This window comes from Arachis ipaensis, chromosome B2 (assembly GCF_059453495.1).
Source record: "Arachis ipaensis isolate K30076 ecotype BB chromosome B2, ASM5945349v1, whole genome shotgun sequence".
In the NCBI taxonomy this organism is placed as follows: domain Eukaryota; kingdom Viridiplantae; phylum Streptophyta; class Magnoliopsida; order Fabales; family Fabaceae; genus Arachis; species Arachis ipaensis.
The window spans coordinates 110,366,816-110,389,402 of record NC_142437.1 but is presented as its reverse complement, the minus strand read 5'-3'; the positions used below and the strand labels follow the sequence as shown (position 1 = coordinate 110,389,402).

The following is a 22,587-nucleotide window of genomic DNA, read 5'->3' as shown; positions in this document are numbered from 1 at the left end:
CTGTGTTTGGTTAGTGTTTTTAAAACACATATACAAATATATAAAGATATATAGATATAAATTATAAAGATATACAAATTTTATAATGTATTTGGTAATAATGTACAAGATACATATATATAAATTAAATATTAATTTTATCTTCTTAAAAAAAGGAGGAGAGAGAATAGAAAATGAAAAGAATATATGAAAATATAATTGATAATTTTGATTAAGAATAAAAAGGGTCAAGTTTTGTATCTTATGCATTGTATTTTCGTGTCTCAATTTTAAGGAAGAATACTATATACATGTATTTTATGTGTATTTGTATACCACTGGATCTATCTAAATCTGTATCTCAACAAACAAACAATAAATATGCACCTCCGTATTTAATAATTAGTATCTATGTCTCAACAAACAAACACAACATAATAATTGCCAATGAGTTATAACTCAAATGTCATAGTCTCCTCATACTCAATTAAGAAGTTGCGGGTTCGAGTTTCCTATCTTTAGTAAAAAAAAAAACATAATAATTGTATTTTTTTATTAGACTGTAAGTGGACAAAATTTTACATAATTATCTAATTAAATTTATATATTTAAATAATTTTTTGCATAGTAAATTTTTTTATAATTAATTACTTTTGATAATTTAATAATATATCTATTATATCTATTATATATCTCTAATTTTAAGGCCAAAATATGTCACATGTCACTTTTTCATTGCAATTGAAATTAAATCTTTGCTTCTAAAATTAAAGAACTCTCCCTTCTTCTCTCTTCCTTTCTCTATCTCTCTCATTTCTTCACTCACTCTATCTCTCTTATATATCATTATCAATGACTAATTTCGAATTTGACAATCAAAATATACAACATAACATTATCTAATTTATTTAAATTAAATTAAAATACTAAAATTGAAATATAGTTATATTATATATTATATTATATATTACTAACTAATTTAATAACTAAAATGTGTCACATGACACTCTCTTATTAAAATTTAGAGAAAATATTTTTCTCTAAAATTAGTAAACATCATTTTTATAATTTTTTATCTACCTCTCTTTTTTTATTTTTTTTTATCCTTTTCACTCTATATATAATTTATAATTCATATTTTATATTAGTAATTTGACAAATCAAAATGTGTCACCAGATGTTTTCATTATAATTAAAATAAAAAATTTTCTTAACTTCCAAAATTAACAAACTCCCTCTTTCATTCTTCTTCTTTATCTTTCTCTCTCTTTTTTCGCATTCTTTATTTTTCTCTACCTTTATGTTCTACAAAAAATAAAATTAACAACATAATATAATTTAAATAAAAAATATTATTATATAAATATTTTTATTTAATTTTAAATTTTTACTGCTTAACTTTTTAATATATATTTTTACTTTTTTTTAAATATTTATTACCTATAATTTTAAAAAAATACTAATGTTGTGATTAAAATTAAAATCAAGATTTAATTATTTTAAAAAATATATTAATTTTATAATTATCAATATAAATTTTTTATGTTAATACCTAATTATATTTTTATATATATAAAAAAATATTATTTTTAAATAGCAAGCATAAAAATTAATTATTTCTATTTATACAACAAATTTAATATTTAATCAAACATAAAAATATACACGTTAAATTCTTTCAAATTTTAGATAAGTGGTATATATCAAAACTTAATATCTAATAAAATTTTGGTCCAAAAATTATTACAATATTCATAAGTGGTATATATCAAATCTATAAAAGAAGGTAGTAACATAAGCTGAAATGCAAAAACCAGCTTTATCACCACCAAAACATTTTTCACACATTGCCTTATATATGATGAGAACCACCCCAAACTCATGGTTTTACTTCATATCCTTGCTGTGTCTAGTGGACTTGACTATCACTATCAATTTAGCCACTGCCCATTATTGTCTTGATCATCAGCAATCTCTGCTGCTCCATTTGAAGAACAACCTCACATATAACCAAAATCAGTCCAAAAAATTAATTCATTGGAACCATGTTCATGATTGCTGCCACTGGAAAGGGGTCTCTTGCAACAAGGGACATGTTATAGCACTAGACTTAAGCCAAGAATCTATCTCTGGAGGTAACTTTAGCAGTCTCTTCCACATGCAATTTTTGCAGAGTTTGAATTTGGCTTATAATAAGTTCATCTCCTTTGAAACTCGTTCTGAGTTCCAAAACTTGAAGAATCTGAGGTATTTGAATTTGTCAAATGCTGGCATTGTGGGAGAAATTTCAAAAAATATCTTCAAATTATCCTCACTTCAAGTTCTTGATTTATCTGATAATCAAGGACTTAATGGTTCCCTACCACAAAATATCCCATATCAATTAGCATCTCTCAACTACTTGAACCTCAGTCATACAAATTTTTCTGGACCACTACCACAGTCTCTCTTCAACTTGAGGAAACTATCAACATTGGATCTATCAAATTGCCAGTTTAATGGGACACTTCCTAACTCAATGTCAAATCTTACCCATCTTGTTTATCTAGATTTGTCATTCAATAACTTCACTGGCCCTCTTCCATCTTTCAATAGGTCCAATGCTCTTAGGATTTTTGCTCTCAATCATAATTATTTTAGTGGTACAATTCCATCCACCCATTTTAATGGCCTTGCAAATCTTGTGAGAGTTGATTTAGGAGATAACTCTTTCGATGGAAGAGTTCCTTCAACTTTGTTTGCACTTCCATCTCTTCAACAACTCATTCTCTCCTACAATAGATTTGAAGGCCCATTAAAGGAACTACCAAATTGTTCTTCCTCATCTTTAGAGATGCTTGATTTAAGTGGAAACAATTTTCAAGATTCAATTCCCTCATCTATTTTCCAACTCAAAAGACTCCTTTTGCTTCAGCTTTCAACAAACAAGTTCAGTGGCACAATAAAATTGGACAAACTTCGGAACCTACCAAATTTAAAAACATTTGATCTTTCTCATAACAATTTATCAGTTGTTGATGCAAATGTTACAAATGGTCAAGATTTGTCATCCTTCCCCATGCTGAACAATCTTTTATTAGCTTCATGCAAGTTGCATGCATTTCCTTCCTTCTTGAGAAATCAGTCCACTTTGCTTTATTACCTTGACTTATCCAACAACCAAATTGAAGGAACCATACCCAATTGGATTTGGAAACTTGAATTTTTGATGTCCCTAAATCTTTCCAAAAACTTCTTGAAAGGTATGGAAGGGCCTTTCCAAAACCTTGGTTCAAATTTATTCCTCCTTGACCTACATGGCAACCAATTGCAAGGGCCTGCCCCCATTTTCACAAAAACCATTGCTTACTTGGATTGCTCCAACAACAATTTCAGCTCATTCATTCCAGCAGACATTGGTAACCAAATTCCAAACATAGTTATGTTGTATCTTTCAAACAATAGTTTTCATGGAGAAATCCATGAATCCTTTTGTAATATGACATTTCTTAGATTGCTTGATCTTTCGGATAATCGCTTCAACGGCGAGATTCCAAAGTGTTTGGCAACAAGTGACAGATCTTTGAGAGTATTAAGTCTTGCTGGGAATGAACTCAGTGGCCATGTACCAGACACATTCCCAACATCTTGTGCTTTAAGGTTTCTAGATTTAAATGGAAATCTTTTAGATGGAACCGTTCCAAGATCTTTGACAAATTGTCAAAATCTACAAGTCTTGAATCTTGGAAAGAATCAATTAATTGATACTTTTCCTTGCTTCTTGAAGAACATTTCGACACTGAGAGTCATGATTTTAAGGTCAAACAAATTTCATGGGCATATTGAATGTCCTAGTAGCACTGGCAACTGGGAGATGCTTCAAATTCTTGACCTAGCCTCCAACAACTTTAGTGGCTTGTTGCCATCTTCGCTTCTGCAAAGTTGGAAAGCGTTGATGCATGATGAAGATAGATCACGGTTTGGGCATTTATCTTTTGGTTTATTTGATTACATTAATCATATACAGAATGTTGGGATTTTAATAACCACAGTTTTCAGCAATGCTGATAAGATGAAATTTGCTAAGCTTCATGTCATGGAGCCACTTTTTGTGGTGGACCACATTGTCTCTCATGTCATGGAAGGCGTATATGGTATTGGTAGGTATGAGGATTCAGTTACAATTGTGAACAAAGGTCAACAAATGAAGTTGGTAAAGATTCTCATTGCCTTCACTTCATTGGATTTCTCATCCAACTATTTTGAAGGGCCAATACCAGAAGAGATAATGAATTTCAAAGCATTGCATGCTCTTAACTTGTCACACAATTCTTTCTCAGGCCATATCCCTTCAACTTTGGGAAACTTGAGAAATCTTGAGTCCTTAGACTTGTCAATGAATTCTTTGGGGGGAGAGATTCCGACTGAGCTTGCAAGCTTAACTTTTCTTGCCATCATGAATGTCTCTTATAATCATCTTGTGGGAAGAATCCCAACAGGTACTCAAATCCAATCGTTTGAAGCAGATTCATTTATAGGCAATGAGGGGTTGTGTGGGCCACCATTAACCCAAAATTGTAGTGGTGAAGGAGGACAAGGACTGTCACAACCGCCGTCATCTGAAACTACTAACTCTCATAGTAGTAGCTCAATTGATTGGAGTTTGTTAAGTGTGGAATTGGGATTCACTTTTGGGTTTGGAATCTTTATCATGCCACTCATTTTGTGGGAGAGATGGAGGTTGTGGTACTCCAAGAAAGTAGACGATGCTCTATACAAGATTGTCCCTCAACTTGATTTCGTATATGAACGTCATGGTGGCAAGAAGTATAGATATTTAAGGTGGAAGCCTTATTGATTGTTGTTGCACTTTATCTGTATGTTGCTTTTTCTATTTTATTTTATTTTTGTTGTTTCTTATTTTTCTTAATTTGTGTGTAGTAAGTATAAAAATAAGGACTTCGTTAGCTTGGTTGAAGCTAACCATTGATGGGGAGTAAAATCGTGATTATTTTATTTGAAGTTGTTTTAGGGTTAGCATAAGAAGTGAAGATAGTGTATGTGTCACTACAAGTGTATTGTAATTAATAAAAGGAAAAAATTGATTGTAATTAAGATTAGCTGAATTTTATAATGTTTATAATTTGGTGTTTAATTTTTTTTAATTTATTTTTTATGATAATTTTTAAATATTTAAATTTTATATTTTAAATACTAAATTTTAATAATATAAAAATATAGAATTAAATATGTCAAAAATTTTTTTATGTAATAATTAATAAACAACAATTAGAAAAAAATTAACTGGCACAATCTCTACAAGGTTTTTTTATTTAATTAAATTAAATAAATGTAATAATTATTAAAATAAATAATTATAAAAATTATTATAAAAATACATTCTTCAGTCTTATATCATTTACAGTGTAAATAAGTAAAACTTGAATGTATCTTATTTATATTATAAACGAGATAAGACCAGTGCATGTGATACGTATATATCTCGTTTATAGTGTGGGAAAATTTCTTGTATATGCAGGACATCAACAACAGAGTGCAGTCGGCGATGTCTGTAGTGCCTCGATGTGTTGTAGAGTACAACAAATGGTACGTCCATGGCTCCCTGCAAGCACCGCCAAACCCCAAGACAGCCCATGGCACCGCTCAAAATCCTGAAGCAGTGGCAGTCACCGCAGATGGACCAAGTTGTTCGACTTGTCCGTCATCAGGTACCCCCGTCAATAGCAAGATGTAACACCTCACATACTGTCAGAGTGTCTCCGGATCGTCCGTCGGGTGGCATAGCATGGACACGGTCCCGCAGTCATCTCAGCTTCAGCGAGAATGCCTCCTTCCTCTGCGCCCCCTGCTGTAGCTCCATCGGAGGCCTAGCACGGAGCAGTCGCTCCACCAACGCCCATGTCTCCGTGTCGTACCATCTGTAGTAATTACGGAAGGACCTTCCAACTGGCTCCCTGTATGTGCGTAGCCCAAGGTGGTACGCCATGTCTTGCAGGGTAATAGTGGCCTCACTTCATGGCAGATGGAACGTGTGGGTCTCTGGATGCCATCGCTCCATGAATGTCGTGATCAGGAAGTTGTCGAATACGAAATCCCTGAGAGGCACCGTGTCGCCGAATTCAGCCTCCTTCAGAAACGGGGCGATGGCGTCGGGTGGTGGAAACGTGTGACTCACTCGCTGGGACAGAAGTAAGCGAGGCCTCTGACAAAAAAAGAATTCACAATTATTAACAATTAAAAAATTGTATAGGTCCAACTTATCGAAGTTGCTTAACTATTGTATACATTTGCTTTAGAGAATTTTACACGTATATACTAACTGAGTTTATGTCAACACCACATTCTCTATTAATATGTACTTACTTAATTAATACACATTTTCTTAATAACATACGTGAATTTAAAACATTCAGTAAATTAATTAACAATATAATTATCAAACTTTAACTTGATAATCTAACTAACAAATTTGGATAGTTAATAACTAAATCAATAAATTGACAAACGTGTGACCAATAAACTAACTTCATTGCTTGAAAAACATATACCCCAGTATTTAAACTTTAAATTAATAATTATGTAATAATTATTAAGTTAACAACTTACTTATCAAAAATTGATAACCACATTTCTAAAATTATTAATTACTATCAGCCACATGTTCCTAACGATATAAATTATATTCTAGTTCTTGGCAAGTACCTTAACAATGACTATACGTATATGGAATTACATAGACGTTAAGATAATCAAACTAACCGCAAAGTTGACTGCTCCAGTGTAGTGCCATGTCGCGTTCAGCCTGTTTATATCTCCATCAGCTCCTCCTTCCCTGCGAAATACTAAAATGACACTCCCCTCCCCTCTATTTATAAAATATACATTCCCCCCTCCCTTATAACTTTTAAAAAATTTCCTCTTTATTCCATTTTAATTTTTTTGTGTTAACTAATGTTAACTACTTAACTTTATCTATTTTTTAAAAAAAAAATTTATTTTTTTATCATTAAACTTTACTTACCAAAATACCACTTAATAAATTATTTTTTATTGATTAAATTCTATTTTTATCAAAATAATTTTTAAAAAATTTAATAATTAAATTATTTTTTTTCTAAAATATCCTTCAATAATTTTTTAATTATTAAATTATAATTTTATCAAAATTTTTGTTAATAATTTTTTTTATATTTTATTATTAACTTTTTGATATTAATGTATATTATTTTAACATTAAATAAAAAAATATTACCATTATTAATATGTATAACAATTAATATATATTGATATTGAAAAATAGTCTTACTAAGAGTTTTTTTAATATTAAAATAATATATATTAATATCAAAAAATTAATAGTAAAATATAAAAAAATTGTTAATAAAAATTTTGGTAAAATCATTGTTTAATAATTAAAAAATTATTGAAGAAAATCTTAAAAAAATAATTTAATTATTAAATTTTTAAAAAAATATTTTGATAAAAATACAATTTAATCAATTAAAAAATAATTTATTAAACTGTATTTTGGTAAGCAAAATTTAATGAGAAAAAATAAAATTTTTACTAAAATATATTTTCATAAGAAATATTTTTTTTTTAAAAATTGATAAAATTAACATTAGTTAACACAAAAAAATTTAAAATGAATTAAAAAGGAGATTCTTTAAAGGTTATAAGAGAGGAAAATATACAGAGGGAAGAGAAATATTATTTTAGCATCTCGCAGGGAAGAGGAGTAAAATTTTCTCATATATATATATATATATATATATATATATATATATATATATATATATATATATATATATATATATATATATATATATTAAGAGACTTGCCACATCGCTAATAATTTCGTAATTAATATGTAACCAACACATGAGAAATATGCATGTTTTTTTGTCTTCCCTTTTAACTTCTGTTTTTCTCATTCTTCAACTTATTATTATCTTTTCTCTCTCTTCTACTTTCTTCTATATTCTCCTTTTTCATTTTCCTTGTGACAAAAAAAAAACACATTCTTTAATTTTATGCTAAAATATACACTTAATTGTGTCTCAAAAATATATGTCTTTTAACATACACAGAAAACATTATTCATTTACTCAAAATACAAAGGTGTAACATTATGTGATCCAATTATTTTTTTTTAACTTATATGTGAATTTATTGTTCAAGTTAAAATTAAATATATGATTAAGTATATTAATCAATTAATCACTTTCAGTTTTTATTATTCCATTATATATTTATATATTTATAATGTATTTAAAATTTATATAAAAAAATATTTTATTTTTTTCTATTCAAATAATATAAAAAAAAAAACCTCTCTTTTCTCTCTTCACTTTTTTCTTCGACTAAATTTGTATAGTGCTATCGGTATACTCTGCCAAGGGCATTCTACCCAGGATGAATGCTTTTTTCGTTCGCTATGTGGTTATTGAAATTTACAATTTTTATTATTTTAATCCCTCAAATTCAAAATTTACTATATTAGTTCTTGAGATTAAACTCTAGGTATTATATTTCTCCCTTGACCCTTTTCAGCATTGAGTCAATGAACAGAATGTTAAGCTAATTATTACTTGTCACGCTAGATATAAGACTAAATAACGTCATTTCGTTTTAGCTCTTAAATAAAACAAAAATGAAGTCATTTTGGAGAATGAGAGGAGATTAAATGGTTTGCACATAATGTAAACTCTTTTTGGTCTTCTCGTTTTTACTTTGTTTAAGCTCAAAAAACAAAATGATGTCATTTAACCCTATGTCAGAGTTAGCTCATCAACACTGTTTCATTGGGCTACCGGACCAATATGGTGCCCAAAATTAAATTTCGGGATCAATATAAGAAAATTTAAAGGACAAATACTTTTTCTGGCTCCTGACATTTTTCCTGTGAGATAAAGTGCACCTTAATCATCCTTAAACCTCATCCAAGCTCCCATTCATTAACAAAAATAGACAAAACGAGTCAGATTGAGACTGAGATGTTAAAATATCAGTGCCAGGTGTCAGGTCTTTTGGTTGGAAGGACTAAAAACTCTCTCTTAACATCTTTCTCTTCTTTTTCATCCTCTTTCTCTTCCTCTTTTTCCTCTTTTTCAGAATTATCATCAATGATTTTTTTCTCTTTTTCAAAGCCATCATCAATGGCTATCCACAAATGAGAAAAGAACCCCCTGAAAATCCACATAAAACCACAAAACCCAAGTTCGTGCCTGCATCAAAAATGAATCCAAGTTCATAACTTTCTTTCCCCACACCCTAACATTGTTCAAATTTTCGGAGCCTATTAAGATTTCAATTCTCTTTCCATCGTCGTTGAGCTTTGCGAACAAAAAACCCTATTCGACCAAATTGTTGATTGACCTTTCCGAAGATAGAGGCAGCCACTATAATGAAACAACTTCTTGAAGTGGTAGCGCATTGCGACAGGCTGAGGAGAGCGCACAGGGACATAAAACTAGATAATTTGCTTTTCAATAGAAGGGGGAATATGAAAATTGTGGACTTTGATTTGGCGGAGTGATTCGACAACGGAAGAGGGATAAGTGGGGTGGTGGCGATGCCATATGACGTGGTGCTGGAGGTGGTGATGGGGAGGAAATATAGTGAGAAAGTTGATATTTAGAGCTCCGGTGTGATTCTTTACATAATGTTGGGTGCTATTCCACCATTCTATGGAGAGAATGCTTTTGAGATTTTTGAAGTTGTTGTTAGGGATAATATTAAATCCCCAACTACCATCTTTAAGTTTATTTATTCTCCTGCTAAGGATCTTCTCAGAAAGATGATTTGTAAGGATCATTCAAGGAGAATTTCAACAGAGCAAGCTTTGAGTAAGGTTTTAACTTCTCTTTTTTTTCCATTCATGATTAGTAACTTTTTGTAAACTTATATTCTTGTTCCTAAAGATTTACCTGATGGAGATCACTACCATTAGATTTACTGTTAGATTTAGCGGCGAGATTTTCATCGGATTTACTGTCAGATTAGGCAGTAAATTCATAACCCTAAAATATTACCGTCGGAACAACATTTCCAAGGGTAACGTCAACGGTAATATTTGGAGGAAAAAACATAAATTTTTGGCGCGCCCACTACCGTTGGATTTACCGACGGAAAGAACCGACGGTAATCATGTTTAGTGAAATGCTACGTTTTGGGTACACGGGAAATGTTATCGTCGGGTAAATCCGACGGTAATAGTGCCCTAAATGAAAGTGCAAACGTCGTCTTCCCCATTTCGAATTTCACACACTCTCTCTTCATCTCCATCCTCTCTCTCATCACCGCCACCACCTCCGTTCTCTACCCCCATCCCTGGTTGCCGAGAGCACCGCCATTGCCACCCCTCCGTCGTCACCACCTCCTCTTTTTTCTCCTTCTTCCCCTGCCTCTCTCTCTCTCTCTCTCTCTCTCTCCTTCGCTGTCACCATCGTCTACCGTCACCACCATCTGCCACTACAGCAACTTTGACGACCACCACTGCAACATCCACGTCTTCCCTTACTTCTATTGTTCTTCATTATAGGTTCAATGAAAAATTCTTTTCCAATTCATTTAATTTTAGTTTAATGTAGTTTAGGTTTGAGTAGAATTTTAATTTTAATTTTGAATTGGTTTTAAAGTTAGTTCAATTTAGTTTTCTAATCTTAGTGAATTTAGGTTGATTAAGCTAGATTAGAATCAATACATTAGGTTTTGAATAGTTGAAGTATTTAGAATTGTCTAGTTGTATTAATTGCTGCATTGATGACTGTTTCACTGAAAAATTATGGCTGAGATTGTTTGATAATTATTTATTTTTAGTTTAGATTTGAGTAGAATTAGAATTTTAATTTTGAATCAGTTTCAAAGTTAGTTCAGCTTAGTTTTCTAATCTTAGTGTATTTAGGTTGACTAAGTTATGTTTGATTCAATACATTAGATTTTGAATGCTTGAAGTGTTTGAAATTATCTAATTGTGTTAACTGCTGTTAATTGTTGCGTTAATGACTATTTTGCTGAGAAATTATTGTGGAGATTGTTTGATAATTTTTTAATTTTAGTTTAATTTAAGTTTAGGTTTGAGTAGAATTAGAATTTTAATTCTAAAACAGTTTCGAAGTTAGTTCAGTTTAGTTTTCTAATCTTAGTAGATTAAGGTTGATTAAGTAATGTTTGATTCAATACATTAGATTTTGAATGCTTGAAGTGTTCAGAATTGTCTAATTATGTTAATTGCTGTTAATTATTGCGTTGATAACAGTTTTATTGAGAAATTATTGCTGAGATTATTTGATAATTTTTTAATTTTAGTTTAATGTAGTTTAGGTTTGAGTAGAATTTGAATTTTAATTTTGAATCAGTTTCGAAGTTAGTTTAGTTTAGTTTTCTAATCTTAGTGGATTTTGGTTGATTAAGTTATGTTTCATTCAACACATTAGATTTTGCATTTTTGAAGTGTTTGGAATTATCTAATTGTGTTAATTGCTGTTAACTGCTGCGTTGATGACTGTTTTATTGTTGTACTTCATTTGGGATGTTGAGCACGACCGGGCTATCCGAAAGATATTCGACCTTAGAATGGGTCGGCGGCTCCAGCAGATGCTAGATGATGTTCATCATGGGAAGGAGCAGCGGACGGGCTGGCTCCGACGGGAAGTAAAGAAGGGTCTATTAGCTCATTGGGAGACCAATGTGGGGTCCAAGCATCGGCGTCTCACCAACAGAGCTAACAGGGCATCGGCTAGGTCGTCCAAGTATACCGGGGGCTCGGCGACCTTCATGAAGACCAAGGCCAGGGTGGTATGTAATTTCTTTAAGTTTTTGTTAATAACTTCATTATATTTGTTTTGCATATCATTACTAGGCATTCTAATAATTTTGAATTTTAATGTAACTTGTGTAGTTGAAGTCGTTGGACCGCGAGGTCACGTTGACAGAGACGTTCAAGTACACCCACACGCTGAAGGAGAACAAAGCGAGATTTGTTGATCATCAGCGGTCTCAGGACCATTATGTGAAGAAACATACATCTGATTATCTTCTGCTATAAAATTATTAGAGATTAACTGTATATCTATCTTACTAACCACAATAACTTATCTAAATTGCACAGGAGTCCCACACATAGAGTCTAAAGGTCGCGACTCAACAGTCTCAACAAAGTGGTGGGGAGAACGCCGCTGATGGCTCTGTGGCTTCAGTTGTCGATCCCGATGCAACTTGGCGGGAGCCCACCTCAGCCCCGTACAAGAATCACGTATACGGGATATCGTCATTCTTCGCCAGCAGCCTCCACACCTCGACATTGAGGCCGTTATTAGGTTCCACTACCAGTCGAGCCATCCAACCTGAGGAAGGCGTGGATTTGAGGCTGCAGGTGCAAGAGCTCCAGCACAGCCTTCACCAGCAGGCCTAAGATCTTAACGATTATCAGGAGAAGTATCAGGAGATCTTCACCCACGTGATGTCTATAAATGAGCTCAGGCTGGAGTTTAGGGAGTCGGTGGAGTGGATGCAGCGTATGGAGGCTCAGATGGAGGTGTACCAGGCCCAGATGCGCACCGCTGGCATTGACCCTGCTGGTGGCAGCACCGTTGCTGGTGACAGTGGTCCTGCTGGTGACACACAGACATCACCGTCTTCTGCGCCTCTGACTCACGGCCACGGGACTCAAGACGAAGATGATTACCTGAATCTGTAGATTTAGTTTTTTGTTTTATTGTTTCATTGTGTTTATTTGATGCAATTGACTTTTAATTTATTTGAACATTATATTATTTATTTTAAATAAAAATTCTTCATTATCTATGAAAACCACTAATTGTGTAAAAAAATTAAATTTAAAATTAAAATTGACCATTTATTTCAAATTTTAAAAAAATTGACATTACTGTCGAAATTACCTGGCGTGGAACAACATTTTTTGGCACCAACATTACCGTCAGACAAAATAAATTCAATGGTAGACATTTACTAGCAAGGTTTATACCGTTCGATTTTTTGCGATGGTAAATTGATTACCATCAGATTTATTTGATGAATCCGACGGTACTCAGCATTTTTCTTATAGTCGATGCTAAGCCTGGAACTGGGGGTGTCCCTGGCGGAGGAGAGATTTGGATGGGAGGCAATTTGGATTAGGCACGGCATCATGGCAGGGATTTCCGTGGAAATTTCGGGACTGATCCGATGGAAGGTGGTTTAGGGTGGTGATTTAGGGCTAGAAGAAGAGGAGGAAGAAGAGGAAACCACGGTGGCAGTGGGGAAGATGAAGCTCAATGATGATGGTGATAAAGATGGAGATGCAAAGAGAAAAGAGAAGAAGAAGAGGAAGAAAATGGAGGAGAAGAAGAGGAGGATGAAGAAGAAGAGAAAGATGTTAAAAAGGGGGGTTTTTAGTCCCTCCAACCCAAGGACCTGACTCTTGGCACTGACATTTTGACACTTCAACCTCAATCAGACTGACAATCATTTGTCATCCGGTTGTAGAGGTTGTTTTGTCCATTTTTGTTAGTAGATGGGGTTTTGGATGAGGTTTAAGGATGATTAGGGTGTGTTATGTCTCATGAGGAAAAGATCAAAGGCCAAACATGATATTTATCCAATTTTAAATTTAAGAGACTAAAATAGTAAAAATCGTGAACATGAGAGACTACGTTAATGATTTAATCCATCTTTACCTTGTTTCGTCTGATTTTCTCTCTCTATCCAAAAATAGTTGGGCTACACATCCAAGCATTTTTGTATCCAAGTTCAACCAAGCAGGCCCAATACAAAAAAAAAATCCACTCTCATTAATGAGATGCGTGTTACATGCGCCGGAAACCCCCAAACGTTACCAATTCAATTCGCGCTAGAATATGAAAAAATATTTGTTTTTCCAACTCGAAACTACAACAAAGAAATTTCAAATTCCTCTCAAAATCTCTCAAAAATCATTCAAATTGTCTGTGAAAACTACTGCAGAATTGGGTGGAGCATTTGAATTGATCAACAAAAAATATATAAAAACAAGATCAAAGATTCCGCAAGGTACTTAGAAAACTATTGTTATTATGTTCAATTAATTTCTCGCGTTTCTTCTAGTTCGATTTAAGGTTTAGTGGATTGAGTTCGTTCATTTAGTAGATCGAGTTTCTCTGATTTTATTTTTGCTTGTTTTTCTCCGTAACTAGGGATCAAATGAAACTGCGTTCTTAGTTTATTAGTTCTAATAAATAATTCATTTCATCTTTTAGTTTAATTGAGTTCATTTACATGCAGAAATGAATTGAAATATGTTTTTCTTGCTGATTGAATGTTTATGATGGTTTATTCAAATTTGAACCAAATTCGGTTCATCTGTGAATTGAGTTAGGGTCACTTGATACTACTGTTAAGTATTCACCAAATTTATTATTCCTTAAGAAATTCGGTTCATCTCTTAGTTTAATTGAGTTCATTTGTATGCAGAAATAAATTGAAATGTGTTTTTCTTGCTGATTGAATGTTTATAACTTTTTGTTCAAATATAAACCAAATTCGGTTCATTTGTGAATTAAGTTAGGTTCACTTGATACTACTATTAAGTATTCACCAAATTTGAATTAAATTTGACTCATTTGTGAACTGAGCGAGGTTCATCTGTTAAGTATTGATCAAATTTTTTGTTTCTTACAATAAAAATGAAAAAGATGACCATCTCAAAAACGGAGAAGCCGCATTATAATCTAAACATATACACATTAAATCAACTCTATTTTTGTATTATAAATATATCATAACATATTATTTCAAATCCTTGCAGAAAACTCACGATTTGAGATGTTCAACAAGATCGATAGCCAAAGTGTTCACTGAATTGAGTGAAGAAAAGAAAACTATTGTTGAAGAAATGGAATTCAGTGCGCTGAGACATATTCCAGAATTGAATGTCTTGCACAAACTCTTGAGGGAATTGATTCTGTCCTATGATCTCTATCATGGATTCTTGGACACTCGCTATAGCAAAATCTATATAACCCCTGCCAAGATAAGAGATGCGATAGGCATAAATTTTGGGGATATTATACTTTTTATCTTTTACATTTTATTTTTCCTTAAGTAATTTCAGTTCATTCCTTAGTTTATTTGAAGTTCATTTGGATACAGAAAATGAATTCAGCCTTTTTAACTAATTTATTTATATTAAAATATTATAGGGGATCAATTTCCTGAAAAAGTTACATACAGGAAACTGAATGAGCAATAGAATGAGATTGTTGAAAGCTTCAAAAGTGCTACTTTGGCATCTTTGACAAAATCTGTGATTGATATAAGTGTTCAAGGGGAGAAAAAGTTGCTGAAATTCAAGACGACTTTCGTTGTCTTCATCCATAAATGCTTCTTGTTGCCGACAACAATAAGCATCGTCTCCCCGATCCATAAGCCGCATGCCCTTCATGTAGACACGGTCCGACAATGGGATTGGGTGTCTCATGTGCTGAGCTTCCTGATCAAGGGGATCAAAGCCAGGAGAGCAGGAAACAAACTTTCGGTTGATGGCTGCGTCTTTGTGTTAATGTTAATATATTTTCATGAAACGAATTTCCCTTATCTAGAAGTAGATAACGCTCCCGGACCACCATCGGTGGCGTACTGGATATGGAGGAGGCTAGTCGAGCGAATTGCTTAGGAAACAACTAATGAAATGGTAAATAAAAAAATTATTTCCCTTAAAACTTTGGTTTGAATGCTTCTAAATTATTGTGCTAACTACTGTTTTAGGGAACTATAAAAAGATCAGAATTGAGGAGGGAAGAGATGGAAAAAAAGAAGGGGAAAAAAGAAGGAAAAGAAGAAGAAAGAAAAAAAGAAACTTGTCATCTTGGATTCGTCTTCGGAAGAAGAAACTTTTTCTGAATCTTAGTATACTTCTCACCATCACTTATAAAAAACTATCAATTTATTTAAAATTTTATATTATTATTTTTACAAAACTTTCTGTATGTGTTGCAGAGAAGAAGAAGAAGAAGAAGAAATGGAGAAAACACCGCAAAAGAAAAAAAAACAACCACAAAGGGTGGCGAAGAAAGAAGGCAAAAAAAGAAAGATTGTTCAGATGGATTCGGAAAGTAAAACTGAATCCAAAGACGAGTAAGATTCAAAAATGATTATTTTGTTGTTATAAATATATATTCTATTTTTATTGATTGAGTCTTTTTTACTGCTTGTTCAAATTTGAAATAATTTCGGTTTATTTGTGAATTAATTGAGGATCACATGATGATGTATAAGTATTGATCATTTTGGTTCATTTCTACATTTATTTAAGGTTCATTTGGTTTAGTTTCACTTGGATTTGGTGAAAATTGTTCATGTGTCATATTAAGTTAGTTACAGCTCTGATATTTGTCACCAGTACACATTCGATGTGTTTTTGTTGATGATTGACTCTATTTGACTACTTTTACAAATCTGAAATAATTTCAGTTCATTTGTGAATTAACTGAGCTTTACTTGGCTACTTGTTTCTCTGGTTGTTTTCGAACATGGATTGTATGTTCAAATCATTTAAAATTTTGGTTCATTTCTACTTGAATTGAGATTCATCCTGATTTTAACTCAACATTTTTTGTATTGATTTTCAGAAGCGAAAAAGTAGAGGAGATTAGTAAAAAAAAAAAACAAAAAGAAAAAGAATGAAGAGAAAAACTGACGGTGCTGCAAAAATAGATGTTGCTCTGGATGAAACACAGAGAGATGACCGTGACTCGACGGACGCGCGATATGATTTATCACAGACGTAAGATTAAGTTTCTTATACAAATTTTTTTTCTTTCTCTGCTGAGTAGTTTTCCTAAAACCTTATGTAATTTATTTGGTTTTACTGAATAATATATAATTTTTTACTTAGACTGCCGACTGTAAATTTGGGTAGTGAAAGTGAACCTGTGTTTCAAACCCAGACGAGCTTGGACCTGTCTGTAAATGCATCGGGCAAAGCTGAGTAATTTCTCTTAACATTTATTTACTTCTTCTCCTTTTAATTATAATGTCTTGGTTGATGATTGTAATTTTGTATTTTTTATTAGAAAAAAAATCCCTAAATCCCCAGTTACATTTTTTACAAGAAAAAATGGCATAAAAAAAAGAAAAAACAGAGTTTACAATCCCCAACTATGTAAGTTGAAATACTTATGTTGGTCCTTTAAATTTAGGTAATAATTTTTTTTAATTACTGATACGGAATTTTATTTACTACCAGTAGCCCAGTAGCTGATCTTGAAGAATAAATCCTTGTGGTTTGAGAAGAAATTCAGTCTCAACCTCTGGATATGTGAGTTTTTTAATTTACTTTCCTATTCTAATCGATGTACAGATTTCCAATTTACTTTTCTATTTTAATCATTCAACATTAACTCCTTTGTTGTTTAACTTCATTAGAGTTCTCATTGCAATGGCTCTTCCAAGTTCTCTTGTGGAAGAGACAAAAAAAAAATAAAAAAACATTTACCTCTATCCCTTCGAAAACACAAATAGAAGAAGCTTTTGTTAATAAGTAAGTTTTACTTAAAATCCTTTTTTATTAGTTTTCAAGTTATATAATAATAATTCCGGTTCATTATTGAACACTTTTCTGTTTAATCCAGCTTCCCTCTGGAACCGCAATAGCAAGCCTGCGAAGAAAATTTGGCAAGGCAATCGGACCAAGAAGCTCCTCTTAATGTGTAAGTTTTACTTAGAATCCTTTTTATTAGTTTTCATGTTATATAATAACAAATAATTTTGGTTCATTATTAAACAATTTTCTGTTTAATCCAGCTTCCCTCCGAAACCCCAACAGCAAGACCGAGAAGAAACTTCGGCAGGGCAATTCGAGCAAGAAACTCCATTTAATGTGTAAGTTTTACTTAAAAAATTTTTTATTAGTTTTGATGGTATATAATAATAATTTTGGTTCGTTATTGAACTCTTTTCTGTTTAATCCAGCTGCCCTCCGGAACTCCAGCAGTAAGCCTACCAAGAAACTTCGGTAGGACAATCCAAGCAAGAAGCTCCACTTAATGTGTAAGTTTTACTTAGAATCCTTTTTATTAGTTTTCATGTTATATCATAATACATTTTGATTATTTTAAACACTTTTATGTGACATATTGTAGTTCTCTCCGTCCTCGCCATTGGGAAGATGACGTACCTTCATTCGGACTTGTGGTGCACGAAATTGTGATCTCTGGTAATGGCTTCTTAGGCCAGATACTCTGATCTAGTTTTACAGTCTGTCACAACTTCGATACAACTAACCAGCAAGTGCACTGGGTCGTCCAAGTAATACCTTACGTGAGTAAGGGTCGAATCCCACGGAGATTGTTGGTATGAAGCAAGCTATGGTCACCTTGTAAATCTCAGTCAGGCGGATATAAAATAATTATGTGGTTTTCGAATTATAAATAATAAAATAGGGATAGAGACACTTATGTAATTCATTGATAGGAATTTCAGATAAGCGAATGGAGATGCTTTCGTTCCTCTGAACCTCTGCTTTCCTGCTATCTTCATCCAATCAATCTTACTCCTTTTCATGGCTGGCTTTATGCAAGGGCATCACCGTTGTCAGTGGCTACATCCCCTCCTCTCAGTGAATAATATGCTCACGCACCCTGTCACGGCACGGCTATTCATCTGTCGGTTCTCGATCATGCTGGAATAGGATTCGCCCTCCTTTTGCGTCTGTCACTAACGCCCAACAATCGCGAGTTTGAAGCTCGTCACAGTCATTCAATTATTGAATCCTACTCAGAATACCACAGACAAGGTTTAGACCTTCCGGATTCTCTTGAATGCCGCCATCATTCTAGCTTACGCCACGAAGATTCTGGTTAGGAGATCTAAGAGATACTCATTCTAGCTTAATTCATGTAGAACAGAAGTGTTTGTCAGGCACGCGTTCATAAGGGGGAAGGATGATGAGCGTCACACATAATCATCACCTTCATCACGTTCTTGGGTGCGAATGGATATCTTAGAAGAGAAATAAGAAGAATTGAATAGAAAACAGTAGTACTTTGCATTAATCTTTGAGGAACAGCAGAGCTCCACACCTTAATCTATGGAGTGTAGAAACTCTACCGTATGAAAATACATAAGTGAAGGTCCAGGCATGGCCGTGTGGCCAGCCCCCATGGTCTAAGAACAATGCGTTCAAAGATGTCAAATACAATAGTAAGAGGTCCTATTTATAATAAACTAGCTACTAGGGTTTACATGAGTAAGTACTTGATGCATAAATCCACTTCTGGGGCCCACTTGGTGTGTGTTTGGGCTGAGCTTAAGTGTTGCACGTGCAGAGGCCATTTGTGGAGTTGAACGCCAGTTTTTGTGCCAGTTTGGGCGTTCAACTCTGGTTTTAGATCCTTTTCTGGCGCTGGACGTCAGATTTGGGTAGAAAGCTAGCGTTGAACGTCAATTTACATCGTCAATTCTTGGACAAAGTATGGACTATTATATATTGCTGGAAAGCCCTGGATGTCTACTTTCCAACGCAATTGGAAGCGCGCCATTTCGAGTTCTGTAGCTCCAGAAAATCCACTTTGAGTGCAGGGAGGTCAGAATCCAACAGCATCAGCAGTCCTTTTTCAACCTCTGAATCTGATTTCTGCTCAAGTCCCTCAATTTCAGCCAGAAAATACCTGAAATCACAGAAAAACACACAAACTCATAGTAAAGTCCAAAAATATGAATTTAACACAAAATCTATTAAAAACATCCCTAAAAGTAACCAGATTCTACTAAAAACATACTAAAAACAATGCCAAAAAGCGTATAAATTATCCGCTCATCAACTTGGCATAAGCCCGCTAACCTCTCAACGAACAGTAACACAACTTGAAATGTTGGTAGAGGTGGTGATGGATGCTGGGGTGATAGTGGCCTTGAAATATGCAGAGGAAACAAGTGCCGAGCCGAGTTTGAGCATCCCTGAAGAGTTCAAGACTCCGATGAAAGAAAAGAAATAACAGAGGAGTTGAGGGAGAAATATTTTTAGTGGATGATGCAAGTCAAGATCGACAAAAAGGAGGCAAGCAATGAGTTTGAAACCATTTTCAAGTTGGACCACAAAGCTCATTTAGAGGGGGGTAAATGCCACTTCTTGTCTCTAACACCCGGACATGATGTAGAAAATATGGTAAATTCTTCGGCTATTACATTACCATTGTTCATTTCTTATTTTAATTTATGTTCATTTGGTTTGGTTTCGCTTAAATTTGCTGAACTTATTCATGTGGGGTTGTATAGTTAGTTTTAAGCAATTTCGGTTCATTTGTAAATTGACTGAGGTTCACTTGATGCTGCTGTTAAGTATTGAACAAATTTAGGTTCATTTCTTAGTTTAATTTACGTTCATTTGTATAGTTAGTTTTTGTTCAAATCTGAAGTAATTTCAGTTCATTTGTAAATTGACTTAGGTGGTCCTATAGGTTATATACCCATAGGTGGTCTATTTGGTTCATTTGTATAGTTAGTTTTTATTCAAATCTAAAGCAATTTTTCTGTTAATTCTAAAAAGTTATATTCCCATATATGTAATAAATTTTGTTCCTATAGGTGGTCTCCACAATGTGTATGATTCTTAACAACTAAAAATGTCGCAGATTTGATAAACAAATATACTGCATCCCACCAGAAATTGTGGTAAGCCAATTTTTTATTTCTTAAGTAATTTCGGTCCATTTTCTGGTTTAATTGCTGTTTATTTCAATCCAGAAATGAATTTGATGTTTTTTATTGATGATTAAGTCTTATTTACTTCTTGTTCATATCTAAACTAGTTTTGGTTCATTTGTGTGTTAATTGAGTTTCACTTGATGCTGCTGATAAGTATTGACCAAATTTGTTATTTCTTAAGTAATTTGGTTCATTTATTAGTTTATTTCAGTTTATTTTGTAGAATTTCATGTTGGGGAAGCATGAGCACGAATACAGTGATCCAAACACTAAAAAGGCCTACCACATCAGTAAATTTAAGGACTACCTACCTTTTCTTGACAAGAAGAAACTGGCATCCCATCCATTTGTAAGTTGTGATTTCTAAAACTTCTTTAATAATTCTGTCATTTGCTATTATTTAGACTGAAATATATTATCATTTTTTCAAACTTCAGCTGTTTGTGCCAGTTTTCCATGGAGGCTATTGGTGGTTGTGGATTGGTAATGCTCACAAGAAGGCCTTCCATGTGCTTGACCTAATCAAGAAAAAAGAAATACCTGAGACAAGAATTATTCTAAATAAATTTGTTGTAAGTTATTTACATTGATTTGATGTGTTTTTGTTGTAAATTATCTTTTATTTCTAGCCATTATTGCTCTAATTAAAATTATATCAATCATTTTTTGTGCCTGATTGAGCATTGAGAAGTGCACTTTTTATATCCTTTTCAAGGCTTAATAGTATTCCAAATGAGGGTCTATGCTAGGACAGAATTTTTGGTGGACAACGAAGAGAGCGTTAAAATACTGTATATTTCGATCACCGGTCAACAATCGTATGAATCTTCCTATTATTATTTCTTTTCTAAAGTACTGTTATTAATATGTCTTAGTGTGCTTTTCTGTGTCTCTCCTCCTATTAATCATATTTTACTTTCTTATTTCTTTCTTAGTTATGATTGCGGAATATATGTAATAAAATAGCTGGAACAATTGATCCCACAAAGATAAAAAAAAAAAAGGGAAATACAAATGGAAAAACTTTAAACAAGTAAGTATCATTAGTAATTTTCGATTCATTTCTTATTTCATCTGGGTTCGTATTAAGTAATTTCCTTCAATTGAATTGTAGGAAGAAGTAGATGCTTTTAGGCAGAAATATGATCCAACCATTCTCTTGGACAAGGTAAATAAATTGAGAGACAAAGTCATCGAGGCATCTGAAGCCATAAGAATCTCAAAGCCATTCGCTGCCCTCTCAAGTCCTTTTTGCGAATTCTCATCTAGGGATATAGAAAGTAAATAGGTTCAGTCTGCCAAAATTATAATTAACACTATTTTGTAAGGAATTGTAAAGAGGCAAACACTTCTTTAACTTGTAAATGTTAATGTATTTATTTGAAAATCTTTTCTTAATTTCTTTTTGATTTATTTGTCGAAAACATCTGGGCAGTATTCAATGAATTTGAATGAATCTAGGTTCACACTGAATGGAGTGAATGTATTTATCAAACGTCAAGAGCGACAAAAACAGAAAATGAACCGAAATTTATACACTAAGTGAATCGAAAAAAGGTATTCTAAGAACTGTTTGCCACAACACAATTGCAAGAGCTAATTTGAAAAATAAAAAAATGACTACTCAATAAAACATAACACAAATAAAAAATTGTTTACTACAACACAATTATAGAAACCAATTTGAAAAACTAAAAAGTGACTATTCAATAAAACATAACACAAAATCAAAAGTTAAGCCCCTCGTTTTCATCAAAGGGGAAAACATTATATGACTAGAACTCAAATGAACCGAATTTCAGTAATGCAGGAATCGAAAATTATGTTAATAAAAACCGAAACTTCTATCGTCCTCCCTAGAATAATTCATATCCTATGCATGATAAAGACTAGAGCTTGATGGAATCATTGATCCACCATTTAAAA

General features: G+C 32.9%; 1 protein-coding gene and 1 pseudogene across 1 annotated transcript; both read left to right on the top strand.

The window, feature by feature from the left end:
• Nucleotides 1-1,783: 1,783 nt before the first annotated feature.
• On the top strand, nt 1,784-4,946 carry LOC107627684 (uncharacterized). The gene has a single exon (XM_016330509.3). The coding sequence runs from the start codon at nt 1,784-1,786 to the stop codon at nt 4,814-4,816; it is 3,033 nt and encodes a 1,010-aa protein (XP_016185995.2). The 3' UTR covers nt 4,817-4,946.
• A 4,029-nt stretch (nt 4,947-8,975) lies between these two features.
• On the top strand, nt 8,976-11,262 carry LOC107627683 (phosphoenolpyruvate carboxylase kinase 2-like; annotated as a pseudogene).
• The last annotated feature ends 11,325 nt before the right edge of the window (nt 11,263-22,587 follow it).

Bases quoted from the DNA above. Each gene is read 5' to 3' on its own strand.
- LOC107627684 (XM_016330509.3), top strand. From the start codon at position 1,784: ATGCAAAAACCAGCTTTATCACCACCAAAACATTTTTCACACATTGCC.